This window comes from Egretta garzetta, unplaced genomic scaffold, assembly GCF_000687185.1.
Source record: "Egretta garzetta isolate BGI_Z169 unplaced genomic scaffold, ASM68718v1 scaffold62, whole genome shotgun sequence".
Taxonomy (NCBI): domain Eukaryota; kingdom Metazoa; phylum Chordata; class Aves; order Pelecaniformes; family Ardeidae; genus Egretta; species Egretta garzetta.
This window is the reverse complement of record NW_009258947.1, coordinates 3,809,236-3,830,412: the sequence shown is the minus strand read 5'-3', so window position 1 is coordinate 3,830,412 and position 21,177 is coordinate 3,809,236. Positions and strand designations below refer to the sequence as shown.

The 21,177-nt window shown below is 41.0% G+C and overlaps 1 protein-coding gene across 2 annotated transcripts in view; it reads right to left on the bottom strand.

Moving 5' to 3' along the window:
• Positions 1-7,555: 7,555 nt before the first annotated feature.
• Positions 7,556-21,177, bottom strand: part of TRAPPC12 (trafficking protein particle complex 12) — a 53,657-nt gene continuing 40,035 nt past the window's right edge. The window contains exons 8-11 of one of the 2 annotated variants that reach the window (XM_009634270.2): positions 15,563-15,661; positions 10,134-10,234; positions 9,252-9,339; positions 7,556-7,841 (exon numbers count right to left, since the gene is read on the bottom strand). In XM_009634270.2, the coding sequence (XP_009632565.1) occupies positions 7,635-7,841; positions 9,252-9,339; positions 10,134-10,234; positions 15,563-15,661 (495 nt within the window). In that variant the 3' untranslated portion in view covers positions 7,556-7,634. The remainder of the gene's footprint in view (positions 7,842-9,251; positions 9,340-10,133; positions 10,235-15,562; positions 15,662-21,177) is intronic. The other variant, XM_035889899.1, reaches the window with a different exon arrangement.

The following is a 21,177-nucleotide window of genomic DNA, read 5'->3' as shown; positions in this document are numbered from 1 at the left end:
AGCTTAAGAGAGCAGTGGCCTTGTTTTCTGCGAGTGAACTATAAGAAAGCTGTGGATGGTCAGTGGGCTTTTTAATAAATTAGGTGGGCAACCAGATGGCTGCAGAACCTGTGATGCTGCCTTCCCTTGTTATGTGTCCTGGGGCAAGTGTCCTGTGCTGGGTGTGGAAATGCCAAGACATTTCACAGCCAGTTAGTAGTTAACCAACAACACCCACACCAGGCACTCAGGGGTGCCTACAAGCGGGTGTGGGCCTGACTTGTGTACTGCTCAAAAGTTACTATTATCTGTTTGGGAGTCTTCCTGTGAAAATGATAGGAATTCTCCAGTTCCCTTCCCTCTCCCCAAAACGGGCTCACTGCCAGTTATCTTCTATTTCCCAAAGCCAAGTAAACATACCAACTAATTGGGGGATGAATTAGTGTTGCCATTTAAATATTCCTGCCTGAGAGATCCAAATTTGATCTGATTTGTTGCACTCATTGTGACTTTGCAGCTTGACTCCCAAAACATTTTGTGTGTTTGCAAAAATGTACCGTGCTGTACCTGCATTTTGAAAAACCTGTTTTTTATGTGACCGAGTCACTAGCTCTCACTTTTTATTAATTGTATAAATTTGTATAAAATTGTATAAATACCTGAGCAGCCAGGCCAAGCTCTCGGCTGTGCTTCCCCCCTGTGGTCACAGGCACTTGAGCCTAGAGAATTTAATTTGGGTCCATGCTCAGGGTTTGTTTTTTTTTTTCCCCAAATGATTCAGGCAACATAAAACTGACCCGCTGTTGGTGGGAAGAGGGAAGCTGTCCCTGGAGATGCTGTAGCAAGGGGATGCAAAGCAGCAGCTGGGTTATGCATGGGCTGCTACCGTGGCCCCAGGCTGGGCCAGGGCTCAGTCCTGCCGCCTGCCACGGGAGCGTGTGCCAGCATCCAAAGTACTTGCTCACATACTGAGCTGCAAAGAATGGATTTTTTTAATTATTGTTTTTTTTTATAAACAGCTCTAGTAATTCTGTTCTGCAGCTTTTGGCTTCGGTATTTTCAGTTTAGTTCTGATAGTTTTTCAAAGCCGGAGAGGAACTCCTTCCTTCCCTGCCTCAAGCAAGTAACATCCCATTTTTTCCCTCTTTGTAGGCAAATTACAAGTCATTGTTGCTGGCTTTCAGATGGATTCATTTTAATGACTCTCATACGTATTAAACATCTGCAAATGGCTGCCCAAAGCTAGGACAGGATCAGGTCTTGATCCAGAGCAGCTTGGATAAGGCGGCACCTGGGTCCTCCTCCCCACTCGCACCTTTCTGTTCCTCCCTAACAGCGGGCTTGTGACCATCTCACACACCCCTTGAAGATGAGAATCTCTAAATTTGTAATTCCCACGCTGACTAGAAGAACTAAGCAGGAAAGCAGCTTTCCACTATCTTTGCCTGAAAGTCAGTGCTGGAGCTTGTGCTTCAGCGCTACTGAGCTGCTCTCCCGACGCTAAAAACTCTGTGCAGGTTCCTACAGTGTAAAGTACATCACTCGTGAAATAAATTGTCCCCCAATGTTCTATTAAGTGGGTAGAAAGCACGGTGGAAGGGGTGTATAGCGTCTTCCTTTGAGCTTGTATTACAGGTATGAGCTAATCGATAAAATCCACCTTGTCCTAACGTCTTTAGCTTCCCTGGCCTTTGCTCAAGACAGCAGCAACCCAGGGTGCTGCCTGAGCAGCCTCAGAGGGGTCAACTCTGGCTGCTGTGGTTGTACCTATTTGGAATAAATTTAAATCTGTATTTGATGCTTCAGTCCTGTTTTCACACGATTCTTGATAGCAAGTTGAAGCGGAGAGGGGAGGCATGTTTCTTGCTACAGCTAAACACGACTGGAGACGGGGCAGCTAAACACGACTGGAGACAGGGCTACCGCACATCTTGCAGTCTTCTTTTGGATGGCTACAATGCAGTTGATTAAGCTTTGGGCCCCTCACTACAAGAAGGACATAGAGTTGCTGAGCACAAGTCATACAAGGAGCGGCTGAGGGAACTGGGGTTGTTTAGCCTGGAGAAGAGGAGGCTGAGGGGAGACCTTATCGCCCTCTACCACTGCCTGACAGGAGGCTGTAGCGAGGTGGGTGTTGGTCTCTTCTCCCTGGTAACGGGCGATAGGACGAGGGAAATGGCCTCAAGTTGTGCCAGGGGAGGTTTAAATTGGATATTAAGAAAAATTTCTTCACTGAAAGGGTTGTCAGGGACTGGAATGGGCTACCCAGGGAAGTGGACGAGTCCTCATCCCTGGAGGTATGGGATGGATGAGGTGCTTAGTGACCTGGTTTAGTAGTGGACAGGTATGGCTGGACTCAATGTTCTTAAAGGTCTTTTCCAACCAAACGATTCTATGATTCTATGATCAGCTGACATACAAATAAGACAGACATAACTTAGCTATGCGTGCAGACCATACCCCGCTTATTCCCCTTTCCAGTTTGATTTGCAAGACACCTGCAGCAAAGGTTTCAGAAAAGGATTGTCTCACTGCCACTTCTTAGACCACCATAGTGCAGGAAACCTGGCAGCCCACCCAGGCGGAGTGGTTCTTCCCAGGATATCCTTGTGCTGAGAGCCTCAGCATGGTGAGTTTTTCCACCAGGTCAGCGAGCTCATCCAGCTTGTGCATGGCTGCACGCATGCTCTTGCTGACATGAAGGATGGGGTAGGTGGAGGAATGATTGTCCCGGTGCCCTGGCTGAAGTCCATTGCGGAGTCTCAGGAGCGTCTGCACAGGTCTTTTGGGGAACATTCAATGGGTCCAGTCCAAAAGCTGAGGCACTGGGAAAATGTAAATGCCCAGCTGGTTAAGGGATGCCATCGTCACCTGAACTGCAGTTAGGTACTAGAATGGCAGAGAGATGCTTAAGTCCTTTTGAGGATCAGGGTCTCTGTGCATAATGTAATTATCTGAATGTCTGAAGTACAGTTTCTTTGCTCCTCTTTTAATAAAAGAGGAAATTTAAATGCAAAACTTCTGTTAAGGCACATTAAGCTTTAAGGCTTGAATGCAGCAGGCGGCTCGTTCAGGCTATACCTTCCACAGCTTTTCTCACTTAGCCAGATGACACACGCATGCTGTGTTTTAGAACTGAGCTCTGCCCTCATTTACACCAGGAACCCTCATTAAATTCAGCTGAATTCATTGAATTTAACAGGATTGCCTGCTGTAATTAATGTTTTGAGCACAAATTTTGTCCTTAGCTTTAATGCTTTAATGCCATATACAGCATTCAGATATGTAACTGGCTGAATATAGGAAATTCAAACACTTAACTTGTATATATGTTAAATCCAAACCATAAAGCGACATTGATACCCTTTCTTGCATTTTATAAACAGTTAACAAGTTGCACACATCCAACAGTGATAATATGCCTTTGCATTTAAATTTTAATTATTCTGCAAGTCTACCAGGATGTCACTTGTTTAATGGCTCACTGCGCTTAGAGGTCACCCGGTCCAAGTCTCCTCTACTGGCATTTTTATCTGAGTAAAAGCTTCTACTAATAAGAACACAGCAAACATACTGAAGTGAGACCTGTGTAGTAATACATATGAATTAGAATTTAGAGAAACTTGGAGAACAGGGGATTATGTTTTGAGAGTGGGTTTTTTTTAATGGTTATTTGACTCTGACTGGGATCATAAATTTTTATTCTCTGCCGATCAGAACACGGGCTGTCATTTATGTGTGTGGTGAGTACAAAGCACTGCTGAATCAAAAAAGGAAGCACTTTAAAGGTTGTAGAGAGGCAAGTGACTGCAGCGTGCTGGATGATGGTGGATCAGGCTACTTTCACTTAGGATTGGAAGAGACAAATCAAGTTTCTTGAAAGTGCTGGCTATACTAGAACAAGATAATGTGACACCTGACCTTCAGCTAAATGCATGGGATCCCTGTTATAGCACAGTAATTTATGTATCATTGTAAAATTTTTTAACTGGAATAACAGAATCATAGAATGGTTTGGATGGCAAGGGACCTTAAAGACCATCTAGTTCCAACCCCCCTGCCATGGGCTTGGACACCTTCAGACAACTAGATCAGGTTGCTCAAAGCCCCATCCAACCTGACCTTGGATGCTTCCAGGGATGGGGTGACCACAACTTCTCTGGGCAACCCGTTCCAGTGCCTCACCACCCGCATCATAAAAAATTTCTTCCTTATGTCCAGTCTAAACCTCCCCTCTTTCAATTTAAAACCGTTGCCCCTTGCCCTATCACTACATATCCTGGTAAATTGCTCAGCACCCTCAAAGTCTTTGAGAACAATGGTGGTTACGTACCAGGATCTCTATCTCCTAAGAAACCCCATGCCTGAGAAAAGTGACCTAGGCTGAAGAAAACATGCCACTCAAGTTACTCATAATGAGTACAGTGAGTAACAGACCAGATCAGATTAATAGTTGTGACAAACTGAAAACTGCCCTGATTTCAACTCGGTTATGACAACATAAACTGAGGATTTGTCCCATTACTGCTAAACCTTGTCTAAAATCATATCAATATTTAAAACAAATGTAAAACCTCATTGAGAGTGATGCAAAAGTAACTACTCTTATTTCACTGTATTTTAATACTCACTAAAGATACGTAAACAGTGTTTAACCCTAACCAAAGCAGGTGGCGCTGAATCCTTTCTGAATTTAGTAGTGGTGCCTTAGGACAAGTCTATCCAGGTGCTGCACCAGTTTAATTCAGAGCCAGCTGTGGAACCTAGAGGCCAAGCCAGAAACAGAAATACCAACTGATTTAATTTTCTTCATTTGATTGGTACACACTGGCCACTGTGTCAGTGTACGAGTACCACCTCTGAACCATACATCCTGTGAAAATGGAATAAATTCTATCTCTGTATGAGAAAAGCTGTGGACTTACATCTTTTGAGGTAACTGGTGACTTTTAGGCATCCTCATTTGTTTTTGCATGTCCAGCTTGCAGCAGTTTTCAAACAACCTGAGTTTTGAAGACAACTGTTTGGCCCCTGTATAGTATCTGCAGTTGGATAAGCATAAAATTGAGTCATTAGTTACTTAAAAATAGAGGTGGGGATGTTTAAAGATGGTGAGAAATAATTGATGGGTGTGGTATAAAAAAATATAACAAATACAGAATTGTCCCATGGTAGTGATTTATGACGAGAAGCTATTCTAATGGCTAAACAGGAAATGTCACCCCCCCCCCCAAAAAAAAGCTGTCTATATTGTATTAATGTACAAGGAATGGGAGTACCTGCATTGAATCTTTACACTACAGATGAAGGGAGAAATGTGGGCAGAGATGTGACATACATTGATATTGCAGTGGTACTGTGATTCCAAAAATCCATGTTCCAAGGGATGCCAGAATCCATGGGTGCTGATGCTGCTGTGTCAGTGGCAACTGCTTCACGTCCTGCCCTGCATCACCCCTTTGCTTCCGCTCCGCGTGGCCTTGCCCTTCGATACCTCTACCTCAGTCTCTCCATCCTTTTCCCCAGGAAATGCTTTCTGCACGGTGTTTTCACTCAGTAATGGGAAAGGAGAGGAACTGAGCCTGAAACGGGTCGTGTTTCCGCTGCGCCTAGCCGGCAGCGCTCCTTTCTCCACCCGGCAGGACGTCGGAGTGGAGCAGTTATGCCTTGTCCACACCGAGGGGAACCCACAGGCTCTGGAGTAGGCACGAGGAAGACAGCTGTAGTACAGTAAGAGCTGAAAAAAATACACGTCCACAAGTTAAGTGGTTCCTAGAGCAACCTTTTGGCATGTACTGCTGACATCCAAGTAGAGATGCTGGCCAGAGTGGGAGAGAAGAAAAAAGTATTGGAGCAAGTGTTAGTTTGGGAATAGAGAAATCCTCCACTTGCCACCCGCAGCCTTCCAGAATCCAAACGTTTTAATCGGAAAGATTTAATGGTATGACAAAACCAAGGAAGTATAGGGAGACTGTTTAGTATCACTCAGATGACACGGTCCCTTATACTGTGATGGGTTGACCCTGGTGCCAGGTGCCCACCAAAGCCGCTCTATCACTCCCCTCCTCAACAGGACAGGGGAGAGAAAAATGTATCCAAAGGCTCATGGGTCGAGATAAGGACAGGGAGAGATCATCTTGCCAATTACTGTCATGGGCAAAACAGACTCAGCTTGATCAAATTAGTTTAATTTATTACCAATCAGATCAGAGTAGGAGAGGATAAAAAAACCCCTGAGTCTTAAAACACCTTCCCCCCACCCCTCGCTTTTTCCCGGGCTCAACTTCACTCCCAACTTTCTCTTCCTCCTCCCCCCGAGCAGCACTGGGGGACGGGGAATGGGGGTTGGGGTCAGTTCATCACACGCTGTCTCTGCCGCTCCTTCTTCCTCAGGGGGGGGACTCCTCACATGCTGCCCCTGCTCCAGCATGGGGTCCCTCCGACAGCAGACAGTCCTCAACAAACTGCTCCAGCATCAGTCCTTCCCATGGGCTGTGCAGTTCTTCAGAAACTGCTCCAGCACGGCTCCATCCTTTCCACGGGGTGCAGTCCCTCAGGAGCAGACTGCTCCAGCGCAGGCCTCCCACAGGGTCACAGCCTCCTTCAGGCACATCGGCCTGCTCCGATGTGGGGTCCTCCCTGGGCTGCAGGGGGACAGCCTGCCCCACCATGGGCTGCACCAGGGGCTGCAGGGGAATCTCTGCCCCAGCCCCTGGAGCCCCTCCTGCCCCTCCTTCTGCACTGACCTTGGTGTCTGCAGGGCTGCTCCTCTCACATCCTCTCACTTCTCTCTCTGGTTACTGTTCTGCAGCAGGGTTTTTCCTTCTTAAATACATTATCCCAGAGGTGCTACCACCATCACCGATTGGCTTGGCCTTGGCCAGCGGCCGACACAGGGAAAGCTTCTGGCAGCTTCTCACAGAAGCCACCCCTGTAGCCCCCCCGCTACCAAACCCTTGCCACGCAAACCCAATCCACATACTGTGAGGAATTCATACTGGGGGGGGGGCTGCATGTCTCCCTCATGCGCCATCTGGCCATGGGCCCAGGCAACCTGCTTCAGGTGGCCCTGCCTGCCGGGGGTTGGACCGGATGACCCCCAGCGGTCCCTTCCAACCCCAGGCATGCTGTCATTCTGTGCGGCGGTCATACAGAGGTGTAATACTCAACAGTTTGATGGGGACAAAATGAGACACACACAGGAGAAGCAAGTGAAGAGAAGTGCGTTCCGAATTTCATTTCTGTGAAACACATACTGATATTCTGTCAATAACTCAGCTGATGAAATCAGCTCATGTGATTTGCTCACTAATTACTGAAAAACTATAATGATCACCAAGACAATATAAGGTCAAATTCAGTTTTTCTTATGAAAAGAATCTGGAATCTGAGTAATTGACTGTGTGTGTGTATATATATAGAGAAAGTACACCGTAATAAAGAATAACTAAACAGTAATAGACATGTAGGGATGAAGCTGGCTCTAAGTCAGCACAAAGTCTTCACAATTATAGGACTGTTAGAGACAACAGATTCTGTAGTAATGCCACTGAATATTCGTAATTGAATAGATTTTATTTCACATTTACACATTAGCAAGAGTATATACACTTTAAAAAAATCAGCCTTGCTGGAAAAGATTACTTGGAAATGATCTATCCTAACTTGAGACACTGAGTATTAAAGCTATCGCCCTCTTTGACAGCTACAGCCTCTAGAAGGGCTTGCTTCTTCTGCATACTGCGAGATGACTCCAGTTCGTACATAGTTGTCAAGTTGAAGAGAACCATTCCTTCCAACTGCCGGAGGGAATCCTTCAGTTTTCCCAGATAAAGAAGACAAACAGCAGCATTGTTATTAGCCTAGAGAAAAAGATATTGTAAATAAATAAGTGTGTGTGTATATATATATGCATGCATGTATTTACAAGTGATGAGCAAGAAGGAAGAAGAGAAGTCTAGCATCTGGGGCTACAACAGATTTACTGTGTGCTAAGAATTACGAGACAGAGAGGGAGAGAGCGAGCGTGCAAGTAACTAAAATACATTATCAATCACACAATCCAATCCTTTTCTTCTTGTTATTCTCAAGATTTATCCCGTGCCAGTAAGACCTGCTGAATTCTAAGAGCCGAAACTCTTAAAGACAGAGTTCTAAACTGAAATATAAATAGTATAGGACATTAGTCGGTTAAGTTTGAGAGTCAACTGAAACAGATTTCAGAAACTACATGCGCCTCTGCATGCTGTCATTTTCATAGCATTTTTTTTAATGACTTCACTGTATCTCCAGAAGCGTTTTTCTCTCTGGCTTACACACAGAAGATCCACATAAGGAACAGGAAGGAATTGTCACAAAGGCATCTACAACTGACTTCAAGCACACTCAGCAGATAGGGCAGTCTAACTGCATCATAAATGATCGAGTCAGGTTCCTTTTGCTTTTCCAGACAAAACAAGTTTTATGAGTTACCAAAAGATTCCACCAGTACAAAGCCATATAACATGTTTAGCAGCGGAAACTTTGACGCTTTCTGAAAGCTGAAGACAAAGGAAGAACACAAACTTTTTAAAAAAAATTCTTTTTCTCTCCCTTCAGGAAGACTTACTGATCTCGTGCGATACATAATACACCGTATTTTACAGCCTTCAAAAGGATGCAATTCATGTGCTGCTTAAACTCAGCCCCCTCAGTCTTTAAATGGCCTTGGATCAGGCTGCTGGGGGTGAGCCGCCTCAGTTCTTAGGAACACTCTTATATGACCATGCACTGAAAGCTGCCAACCACACAAACCCCAGAAGTAAATAACCAGCTCTGTTCTGACCTTCTCCTGTGCTGGGAATCCAAGGCTCTGATATGCAACGTGTTAAAAATGTCATGTTTAAAATGACAATATGCCTTCGATGTTGTGTGAAATCAAGTTAATCTTACACACGCTGGCAGCTGCCATTTCTTTTTCTGACACGTGTGTCTACACTAAGAACAGTGAATGCAAAAAAGAAGTGCTTTTGCGAAGATCCTGTAAAACATAATGTTTTGGAATGTCTACATGCATGCCTAAGTATCCACGCCCTTCATATAGACTTGTTCTTCATCTCCCATCCCGTTTTGTTTCTTACCCTTATGTATACTAAAACCGCCTTGGCACACATGCCACATCCAATTCTTGTATAAAGCTCTGAGCATACTCTGGGTACTAATTAAATCCACGCATGAGGCATTACGAGAATAATTTAGGTGTTCATTATAAATGTAGCAATTTGGAGATTTACCACAGCATTCGATGAGTCGATCCTTAAAATTTCTGTGAAAAATCGATGAGCTTCTGCAAAATTATTCTGACCAAGGTGGAGAAATGCTCTAGAAAGTAAGTGACATATGAATGAGTTCTCCTCAAAAACCCAAGGTGATAATATATTTTAAAAAGAATGGACACCATTTTTTATTTTTCCTATTATAGATGTGAGAGTTTCTGACATTTGCTCTTCACGGTGTAATTACAACCAGCAAGGAGACACTGATTTACAGACAAATGGAATGACAACTTGGATCATTTGGCTATTACATATTCTGCCTACCAAAGCAACAGTCTTCATTGTGCTTTTATTAATTTAAATGCAGATACTCTCTTCCTGGAATTACTTCCCTTCATGAAATTAGCCATGCTATATAATTTTCAGAGCACTTCTGAATAGTATTTTCTAAATATATTAAGGCAATGTGCTAACCATTACAAACTGAGCCCCCCATCACGCAGCTCGATTTACTACAATGTATTCCAGCATTCTTTGAAACTACCAGGCGGTAACTTTACTAGCACACCTGATTGTAGGATAAGGGCCCAAAACAGCTTCTTCTCTCCTAAAGAGTTATTTATGCAAATGTATATTGAAAAAGCAGAGTGAAAATACGCAACGCCTGGAAGAATGAGAAAAAGCTTTGTAAAATCAACTGAAGGATCACAATTTCAATCCAGGATAATATGACTGTACCGAGTAATACAGATCTCCTGGGTCTATATGCCATTCAGTCTCACTTATGACAGATGTAGTTACATAAAGAGAATGGGACTGTCTCAAGGGTAGTTTAATGCTCACAATGCATACTTTGCAAAACTATATTTTAAAGTTTCATTTAGCTATTAAATTACCTACCTGTTCATTAAAACCATAATTTGGCTCTGTAGTCCATCCAATTTGTGAGTCACTTTCTCAACGTCTTGAAAGTATTTTTCTGCAGTTTTTATGTCTCCAATCTAGACAGTAAAATCGTAAGAAAGTTACCACAAGAAGAAGAATAGAGATCCAGCCTGATTATATCTTTTACAAAGAATAAGAACATGAAAACGTATCAAAGTCCATTATCTAATTGATGGTACCAAGCTGAGTGGGTAACGCCTGTTTTCAAACAAGGTATTTGAAGAGCCACGTTAAGATCATGAAAAGAACCCCCAAGGCATGAGCAGTTTTATCTAAAGCAGGGTTTCTCAGCTGTGCGTTGTGGAGCATTCAGGGACTGTATGGCAGGGGTGGCCCACCTCCTCATCTGGCTCTTTTTTTGTAACCAACTCCAGAGTTTGTAAAATTGGCTGAAAATGAGAAAAGGTCAGAATTACTTCCAGTGAGCCTGGGTGTTACTCTGCAGGAAGTGAAGACAGACACTGCCCACAGGCAGAAGCTGTCAATAGGCAGGAGAACTGAAATACAATAACCTGGCAGGTAGCGTAGGGCCTGTCCGTGGTCAACCCAGAGCTTATGGGCCATAGCCATGGACCACAGGATGACTTCAGTGCATCAAACCGAAACGTGTCAGAAAACAACCCCAATGCATCGGGTCACTGAGGTGACTGGGGAGACAGTCCATTTGCAGACTGAAGAACAGTGGGAGTGGATTGTGCAGGCTGAAGAAAGGAGGGATTTCAAAGCTGGCATAAAGAGGCACAGATTTTAGGAGGGGAGGGGATGGGGATTCCTAGGAAGGAAGGGATATTTCACCTAAGGGTAGGTCACATGCATTGCTATCTGAAATGGAAAAAAAGAAAATTCTTTGAAGAAGGCTAACATTTGGTAATGTTAGCAATGCATGTTTCAGAAGCATACACTCATACTTTTGGTAAGGTTTCACAATACAGTGTCTAATTTTGGGCTGGAGGGATGGAAGGAGAAGAAAACTTACTATTGGGTAAAATAAATCTATCAAAGGGAGGGAAAACAAACTAGTTCAGGAGCAGAAAGCCATGGAAACCAGGAAGCCCTCAGGTGGGGTGCTGCAGGGGGCCCTCAAAAGGTCACCTTTTTGTTCAAGAACAGGACCAACGTTACCAAAAATGTTTCTGATGAATGTGTTGAAATCTCCTTAAAGCTGACAGATGCTGAATATTACACAGCCTCCCTAGGAAACTTATTCCTGAATTCTTACATACCCTTAGTATTACAAAATATACTCTAAGTCTACCTTGCTGAACTTTTTACCCCAACTCTTTGTCCCAGGGAGAACAGTACAACTCCTCTTCTTTAACAGCCTTTTACATACTTGAAAATTTTTATTGCACTTCTTCTAGAATGAGAATAGATTTTCAAGCAAATCGGTGTTCACCCCTTTCTCACAGGTAATGCTTTCTGGATTCTCTGATCATTCTTGCTGTTCTTCTCTGAACCGTCTCCTGTTCCTTAACATCCTCCCCGAGTGCCCGCTGATCACCAACTGGTCTCTAACCACCAGTGAGAACGGAAGAATTACTTTATGTTTCACATGTGAAAACGAAGTTTTCTTTTATGCCACAGTATTTTGGAAGTCCGATTTGTTTACCCATGTGTAGTTTACTTACTCTTAGCCTAACTCCTTTCTACAGAACAGTATCTCGTTAGTTGTTTCCCATTTTGTATTTCTGTATTACTCCCAGTCTTTGGTAGTATTTTGCCTTCGCTGTTTGAATCACGGCCAATTTAACATTTCAGTTTCTCAACTTGTCAACATTATTTTGCATTCTGATCCTGCCCTTCATAGCGTCTGTACCACTCCCAGCTTGGTACATTTTAGAAGCATGTTTCTGATTTCATTGTGCAAGCACCTAACCGAAAAATAAAACTGCTGCAAACCCTAAAACGGGATCCTTGTGGAAAAGATCATCCAGCAAGTCCTTCTAGGCTTCCAGTGAATGAATTTCCCAGTACACTTTTCAGACACAGCAAACAACCATTTTAAGGTTTCATCTAGATTTCTTCCCAAATTGCTTATGGGAGTATTGTAGTGTCAGTATCCAAAGCCCTACCAACATCAATGGTATAACTGGTACTGCTTTACCTCTCACCACAAGACCTCTCCCTTGACAACATAATGAAATTATTCTTCTTTACATTTAGGGGATGATCCAATTGCAGTCAAAGATGCAATTGCCCATCTACCAAATCATTTATGGAATACCCATTAATACTCTACCTAATTAAACAGAGGCATTTCTCCCAGACGTTATATACCTGGACTCAAGCAAAACAAACATAATTCATTCTAAAAACTTACACATTCAGTTACAATGACAAAAGATAAATTTTCTTTCCCAAAATAAAGGTGTAACCACTAAGAAAATTACTTTTAACTAAAGGATAATGCTGGCACAAGTGTAAATGAATCTGTCCTTGAATATTTTTAGCCTGGAAATTAGAAGGAAGCCCCTAACCATGAGAATAATCCATTTCTAAAGCAAACTACCAGTTTGCTCCACTGGGAGCTTGATGAATCCAAATCTAATATGCTTTGAGACTAATCACACCTTATTTGTGATCATGAAGAGTTCTCATTTCTTAGCAGCATCTTGTATCTTCTCAGCAAACATACCAAACTTTTAATTCTCATTTTCCCCACTGAGGGGAAACAGTTTACTTTTTTTTTGGCAGAACATTTAAAAGAAAGAATTAGTTTTAATTAGTCATTAAAATGTTAAATATTTAAAGTGGCCTCCATCACTTAATTTAGCTTAGTTCAGAAAACATGACTTCAGTATCTAATAATAATTAGCACTTTGAATAAAAATGAAAATGCCTCTGTTAACATCAAATAATCACATCTTCTAACAAGGAGCCTCCAATATTGTTTGTCTGGAAACCAAGATTATTTTTCTTAAGTACTCCCAGGATTTATTTATTGCTTTTAACTCTGTTTAGCAGCAATCTATTGCAGAGGGTAAGGTCAGGCAGCTTTCCACTTTCTAAATTCTTTAATGTAGGTATTTAAATGGCAATTTTGTATAGGTCAGCCAGCAAGCAGAGTCTATTAGCAACACACAATAATATCCTAGAGAATAAAATGTATTCACTGTTTCCCCATTTCATGTGATTTTCTATTTTACAGGTGAGGTGACTGCTGACAGAATTACAGTGCTTCTGCAAATTTCTCTGCGATAGCCTCTGTCTTCTGCATTCTCCATTTCTCTCATCCTTATTTCCCACTGATGTTAAGGCAGCAGCTAAAGGCCATACATCAGATCTAGGCCTCTTTATGCCCCGCTACATGTGAACATAAAGAAGACATTAGTAAGCTCAATTTAATCAATAAAAAAAAAAATCACACACAAAGTAAGGTTTTGTATGTTGAAAATAGTTACCTTTTTCTATTTAACTCCTGAACTTACACTTCATTCTACATTATTGCTTTGTTTCATATGTGTGGTATCTATTGTCAGACAGTATCTGTGACTGATAAGCAGCTGAAATCTGGCTCCCTTGGGCCTCTCTTGGATAATGTTCAAAGTTAAGAGAACAGTCTGAGGTTATTTGGGAATCACTACCTGGTTTTGAGAAGCTGTGACATTTGAATACGAAAAAATTGCTTTCCCATTTTACCTGCAAGAGGTTTAGTTTTTTCACAGAGTGCCTCATCAACAGTGCACAGTGGTCTTACCAAAAAGATGGTGACCAGACCTGCAACACATTTCTCTTTCTCTGATTTGAACTTACTGGTTTTGTTTACCTGCACACTGAGTATTTCTCTTAATACATCAAAATCTTGCATCTATTGCAACAATACCCTCCAGACAGAGCTCAAGATTTTGTCACAAAAAAATCAGGCAACATACCAAACAATACAAATTTATCTCTGTAAGATGCTAAAAGGAAGGAAAACATTTGAATTTAGAAGTGATGCTTTTTATTAACTACTGTCTAGGATCACATGATAATATCAAGGGCTCCTCATACTCCCTTTTGCTATGTCCAGTTCTGACAGCAAAACCATTAACTACTAAACGCCTGTTGTCACAGCCAACATCGCGGATGTCAATGACTTCAAATGACTCTGCACGGAGCCTGCAAACACCACTTTTGAAACTGGGTGAACATAATTCTTTCCAAAGTTAGGAGATGCTTTCCTCCTGAGAGGGAAAATTTTTCTATAGCAAACCGAGCTACTAACAGACAGGGGAGCGTGACACCAGGGCAGACACTCTTGTCAGCAAGGCAGTACCAGTAACGTACCTGGTCGTTTTCCCAGTAAGAACACAACTATTAATAACTTGTATTTCCAATAGTACTATGCATATTTGCAGTACCATTCTTTAATATGCATAATTACTAGGTTACCTATTCAGGTAATAATTAAAGCTCACAGCCAATATCATAAAATTGCTTGATAGTGATGGAGATCCACTTCAAATCAGAGACTTTTAAAGACAAACATGTCTACCACACTGTGAAAACATGTTACTGCTGAGAACCGAAAATGTGTAACTGAGTTTGAATGACATTCTATGATTTCAAGCAACAAATATTAATGATGTAATTATCTATCAAGAATAAATTGTTCCATTTCAATATAATTTTACAACATGAATGCCACAAACAAGATTGTTCGTAAATACTCAACAACTCAAAACTAGATTTATAAGAAGTAATAAAAGGAAGTAGATAAAAAAGGAAAAGTTTGAAATAATAGTATCAGAAATATGAAAGAACTGCAAAGAACCTGTGAGATACTGAAATTTAAAACAGTCAGGTACTAATTATTTAGATGCATCATTTTCTGATAAACAAAAAAGTACTACTGTACTTACATCTTTTTTTACTTATTATGGTAAGTACATAGCTACAATGAAATTTATTATACTTGTGCAGCCCTGTTTTTCCTTTTAATGTTCCCTGTCTTCTCAGGGGTATAACCTGGACAAAGGAAGGAAACTCTCAAATTTTTTCAAGATGAAGATGGCAGTTATACAGTGACCGAGAGCTGCATGTACTTTGAGGCAGCGAGAAATGAGATTTTTTGTGAAATTCTGGCTCACTGAGATCAATGGGAGCTTTATCATTAGTTTTAGGGAAAGCAAAATGTTGCTCTTTGATTATATTATTAGCATAATTTTCTACAGCATGTTCTCTGTTCACTAATGTACTTGAATGTACTTTTAATATTGTAAGTACTTTATATTTCCTAACTTTATCTAATAACACATGGTAGGTTTTTTTTTTTGTTTTGACCACTGCCTCTACAATTTGATACATGCCCTGTAAAAACAGCTAGTTTTAAATGCAACAATTCTACACTACATAGCTGTCAACAGCAATATTACCTAGCAGATTTAGAATAAAAAACATACCTGAAGGAAAATCCTTCCAATTCCACTCAACAGCTGAGGCTCTTGCTGTGGGTAATATTTGATGACGGTGTGATAAGCATCTACAGCAAGCACGTAGTCCTAAGGGGTGAAAAACACACGACCAGATATTTAAGCTCAGAATTCCTCAGCCTTTATGTCACCTTCTTTTTAAAGACATATTCAAACAGAGTTAAAGTAGTTGCAACTTGTCAGCGGGACAGAATTTCTACCTATCACTGTAGGCACTAGTAGCTGACTATATTGGCCTTTTCTCAGTTATACTGGAACTGCAGGGGATCTTCCTTTTTTTTTTTTTTCTTCCCCCCAACTGGATCATATTCTGTTTGCAGCTAAATGCCAAAACCAAAAAATCTGAACATTTACTCTTCAGCTTAGATTACGATTTAGGATGAAAGCCAAAAGCCTTCTGTGTGACTGGGGTATACATGCTTGAGAAGTGTCTCACGTTTCAAATATATGTATAATTTACATGGTTTAACAAACTATGTTCTGAAGCTTTGGGAACTGCTTGTTCACATGCTCTTAACTTGTGAAAAATAATAATGTGTCAGAAGCTGCAACTCATGCACATTTTCAGATGACAAACCAGCGCTGCTGCCAATGGAAACAAGACCTTTTCTGTCTCTCCACCCAGACCCTTGTTCCCTTCTAGGATACTGAGTAAAAGGAAAATGAACAGGTCATCTAAATAGAAAACTGATTTGGGCTAAAACTAAGTGAGGGGTGGGCTGGTTCTGAACTCCAGGAAGCTTTGCAAGACCCCCCCTCCCTGGCCATGACAGCAGATTCAACAAAATCACGGTCCCATTTCCCACAGGAAAGAAATGCCCACATGACTGCTGACTGCAGTCCAGCAGTTTCATGGTTAATCCGCAGTAATTCAATGATCTAGGCAGTAAATGCCTTCTAGAGCCTGGCTACATGGTCTTTGGCAGGCATACATGAGAGAATCTGCATGTGCTCTACGCGGACTGGAAGACACGTAGTAGGCACGTTCACGGGGCACAGGGCTGCACTGGCCTCGGCTACGGCTTCTTGGAGCAACCCAGAGCAGAGGCAGAGAAAGCCAGCATTTGCTTATAAAAGCCAGGCATGCGCAAAGACAGAAGACTCTGTGCTGTACTAATTTGGTGATTCCTGACAGTCCTGCCCTTCGACTTAATAGAAGAATTTGTGGTGGGTGTTAAGAAGCAAAAGGCATCAAAGAATAATCTTTCAAAACTCCACAGACATCTTGGGATACTCTCTACCCTACCATTTTTCTTGGTCAAATTATAGTACTCATTTAACTTGTCCCTAATGTGATCACAGCTCCTGGCAAAGGTACTTTTTCTTCATCTCCTGCTTAGTCTGAGGAGGCAATGTGCCCCAGATGTAATAGATTTCTTTTCCTGAGGTTGCACTTAAACCAACTGAACCCTACCTGACCCGTGCACCAGGTCACCGTTTGGAACATACTAATTGTTTCATACACACAAAAAAATCAAGAGAAGTCTTTGGAATCTGATGTGTAGATAAGAGAAATTACATGTCCTATAATAGCAGAGGCTACTTAAACAGCCCAGGACCTGCTCTGCAGGACTTTTCTTTTGCAAACAACTTGCATATTGTGGGTATAACGATTAATTCTGAACAGTTAATTACTAACATTTAGCGTTTATTCTAATTCTAGTGTGCCATGCCATGTTCATGCTTATTATTGGTAATGGAAAGAGTTCAGAGCAACGACAACAGGCCATGTAAACACAAATGTATTTATTTAAACTCTGATTTATTTAGCTCTCAGAACTCAGATGTGATGAAATTTATGCTACCAAAATTTTCATAAATTTATGAATTAGGAAAAACTCAATTTTCACTGTAACAGCTCTCACTTGACTGATCATGGAGTCCCACTGTTTTAGGTAGGCCTAAACCTCTGAACTGGCTCCTTAGAGGAACCCCAGCCATGCTTATATTAGCTATTAATACCTGCAAGAGCATCATTTATAAAATCTGAAAGATTGTCTATGACTGTGAATTTTATCCCTTTTAGCACCAAATTTGCTCGCTGGAGAAATAATTTTGTGATATAAAATTCTAGCTTTTGTGCTCGATGTCTTCCATTCTGTGGTCTAAAGCTGCCCCTTACCCAGCACTCGGCCTCATGCATGCTCTAAGGCTCCAAAACCAAGCTGTGTAGCACAACCACGAGGGATGGGGGCTTTACAGTCACATCCCCAAACTGATGTAAAAACAACTCCCAGGAGATCATGCACTTAAGCTGATAGAAAAGTGCCTCTGTCAGCTTAGTTTACAGCTTAGCACGATTTGACTGCAAAAAAGTCTTGGCCAGAAGAAGCTGCACGAGGGGGCACTGTTTGCACAGTTATACCACCACAGGCTCCCTAGCGTAGACAGTAGCCAGCCTTGGTAGGAACAAGCTGCCAAGTAATGTCTTGGAGGTCCACGCTGTGTGGGCTTCATGGACTTGGCCTAGTCAGGCGAGCAAACCCTCCCCCCTTTTTGCATTCCCTGTCAAGTGACTGTACCTCACCATATGTGTTATAACTAGGAGTACGTAAACATTCACACCTCCTAAAATGTGAGAGTAGAGGTAAAGCATTAAGAGTCTGTGCACTCTATTTGTGGATATGGCACTCTGTTTCCATACAACGGCACAGCACATTGCATCTGTGCTTATCTCCCCCATGCCTTGCAGTACCTGTCACAGGAATGGGACCCATTTCTTCCAGGAGATTACAAGAGACTACGTTATATATATATGTCCAAAGCCACCCCTAAGCATAGGCAAGGATGGCCCCAGGAAGAAACTGTAAAACATTATCACAATGTCAAAGCTTGCTGCTAAATACAACCTCATTTTGTAGTTACTCCAGGATCCCACAGTGAGTTTTATATGCATTTGCTCTTCCCCCTACACTATCATGGAAGCAGTAGTAAATTTCTAGAGTACCCTGCATGTGATACAGAATGATAACTACTCTGTGGTAAGCTATAAAAGCATCTTATCTGACTTCCTTCTGAAGGACCATATTGTAAAGTAGATGAGATTTGGTCTCATTTACTAAAGACTCTGTTTTCATTCCCAGTTTTACTAATGTGACATGGTACAAGAAAAATTGTTCCAGATAATGACAGACACCCTCCCAGAGGAGCGAAGTCTTGGTTGGTACAAGTTATGAGGAGTAAGATATATTAGGTACTGCCAGTAAAAAAACAAAAAAACCCAACTACAGCTTGTGATCTTAAGACGTAAAGGTGGGGCCGATGTATTGTCATGGTCTTTAATTTCTAAAGATTACGAGCCTTCAGATTTTCCACACCTTCATAAAAAAAAAAAATCCCCAAAGAAGCACTGAAGTTACACAGTTCAGGATATGAATGAAAGTTGGCTTTTTTTTTTTTTTTTATAATTCTAAATCTCTTTTATTAAGAAAATTTGGAGATAACATTAAATATACTCATCCAAAATAGTTCTTGTAAGCCCCTGGATCTACTTGCACAAAAATGGCAAGGGGGTTTTGGTTTTCCTTTGATGCACTCAAGTCTAACTGTATTTCCCTTCACGGTCACTGCATTATACGTTTTCATGTTTTCCTTACCATCATGTGAAGTACTTAAAATAGTAATTATGAGATATTTAGAAATAATCATAAATGACCATGATGTGTAGAATGCTGAGAGTAGGTTCAATAAACCATCGACTAAAAATCAGCTTTAGTTATACTAAGTATATCGTTCATAAATACTGTATTTTGGGAAGAAAGGACAGGGATTACTTATCCTTCCTCTCTATCCAGTGCACTTGTGGAAGGGTTATGAAAGCAGAGATCCACAGTGTTATGAATCCAAAGAGCAGCACTGCAGCACAGTTTGGCAAAAGACACGATGATTCATGCAGTCTTTCTCCTTTAAATCATAGAGGAACCAAAGTCCTTAGGCATCAGTCCCTTGCGTCACCAGCACAAGCTGTTACCTCCTGCTTTGTACAGTTTTAATTGTATTAGACCTAAATTAAAATAAATTCTAATGCTTCTGTTTTTACGAAGGGCAAGTTCTAAAAAAGCTAAGACAACACTGAAAAAAATCTAAAAAGTGCAAAATGTGCCTTTAATTAGAGTGCATTTATAATACATATGGAAAGCACTTAAGTGTTTATTCCTCAGAGAGGTAAAAGTCTGATAAGATAATGTCAAAAGCGGTTTTAGCTCAGATAAAAAGAGCTTAAAAAGTTTTCAAGACACTTCCATGGTGATTTAGTAAAATGACAGATGTTTTGCAATTAGATTGTTGAAATGAAGCAATGCACATCATCAGTTGCATTTTAAAAGAATATTCCCCCATGCTGCTATATTCAGGGTACGCCTTCATAGTGACTTAAGTCCACAGTTCTTGTAAAGGGAAGTCTACAGTGACACGTTATGTGGTCTCCTCTTCCCTTCCCGCTGTATTTCCACGTCCTCCCTTAAGTTGCCCCCTGTTCACATAAAACGGGAAAAGACGATTCACTTGATACGACTGAAATCCACCATTTCTTTGTTTTTGTCACTCAGTTAAGTCCAATAGCGGTGCACAGAAGGAAGCTGGGATACATTTAAGAAAAGTTTGTACAAAAAAAGGGGGATGAACAGGAAAAGACCGTATAGTAAGACTGCCTTAAGCTGCTACCAAATTGGATTATCGGTCCCACAGACAAGCAGAATTCAGTACCTAGGAAAGATGATCCCAGGGTAAAGGAGATGTGTGATTAATTTCCTGTTCCACTATAGTTTCCTGCGCAAGTCTGGGTGAATCACTTCTTTGCACCTCACTGACTACAACCAAAACAATATACCCCTCCATCTCAATCATTTAATAAGATGTTTAGCTATGAAATTAATGAGGCCATATTTAAAAAGACAAAAATCATTGTGCTACATAAACAGAATTCCTTGAGTCAGATAAGTAATGTAGAAGAGATATGACATGAAATAAACCTAATTAGAATTGAGGATAACTGAAGTAGATTTAAATAGTTATAGGCCCAGCATCTAATCAAAGTATTTTTTTTTTATTTTCAAGAGTCAATCCTGACAAGATTGTTCTCTATTAAATACTACTGGCGTTTTTTGGCCAAAGAAAGAGGCTAGTAAAAATAAGATAATTGGTTTTTCTTTTTTTATATCAATGTCACAGTTTAATAAATGATTACTGTTAATCTACTAAGAGCACAAGCTATTCCATTCACCTAATAGCACTTGGGAATCAAATATGACCATATTGCAATATTGTAAATGTTCACTAGATGGCAATAGATGGCACTGACTTAAGACAATGAAATCAGTTTTGTTTTTTTTAAATTACATACGCTTGAAATACTTGAATAAAAACAATTGCAGTTTTTAAAGTGTATTACACAACAGCAACAAAAAAATTATAAATATGTGGAACTGTTCAATTATATTAATTGTTCATGGGTGAATTAACAAAAATGTTTAAAAATGTTTTGAAGAAACAGTTTCATACTGAATACTGTAGAAGGTGGATGATTATAGCATTACTGCATGTTAGAATGATCTTAAAATTATTAAACTTATAAAACCCCAATATAA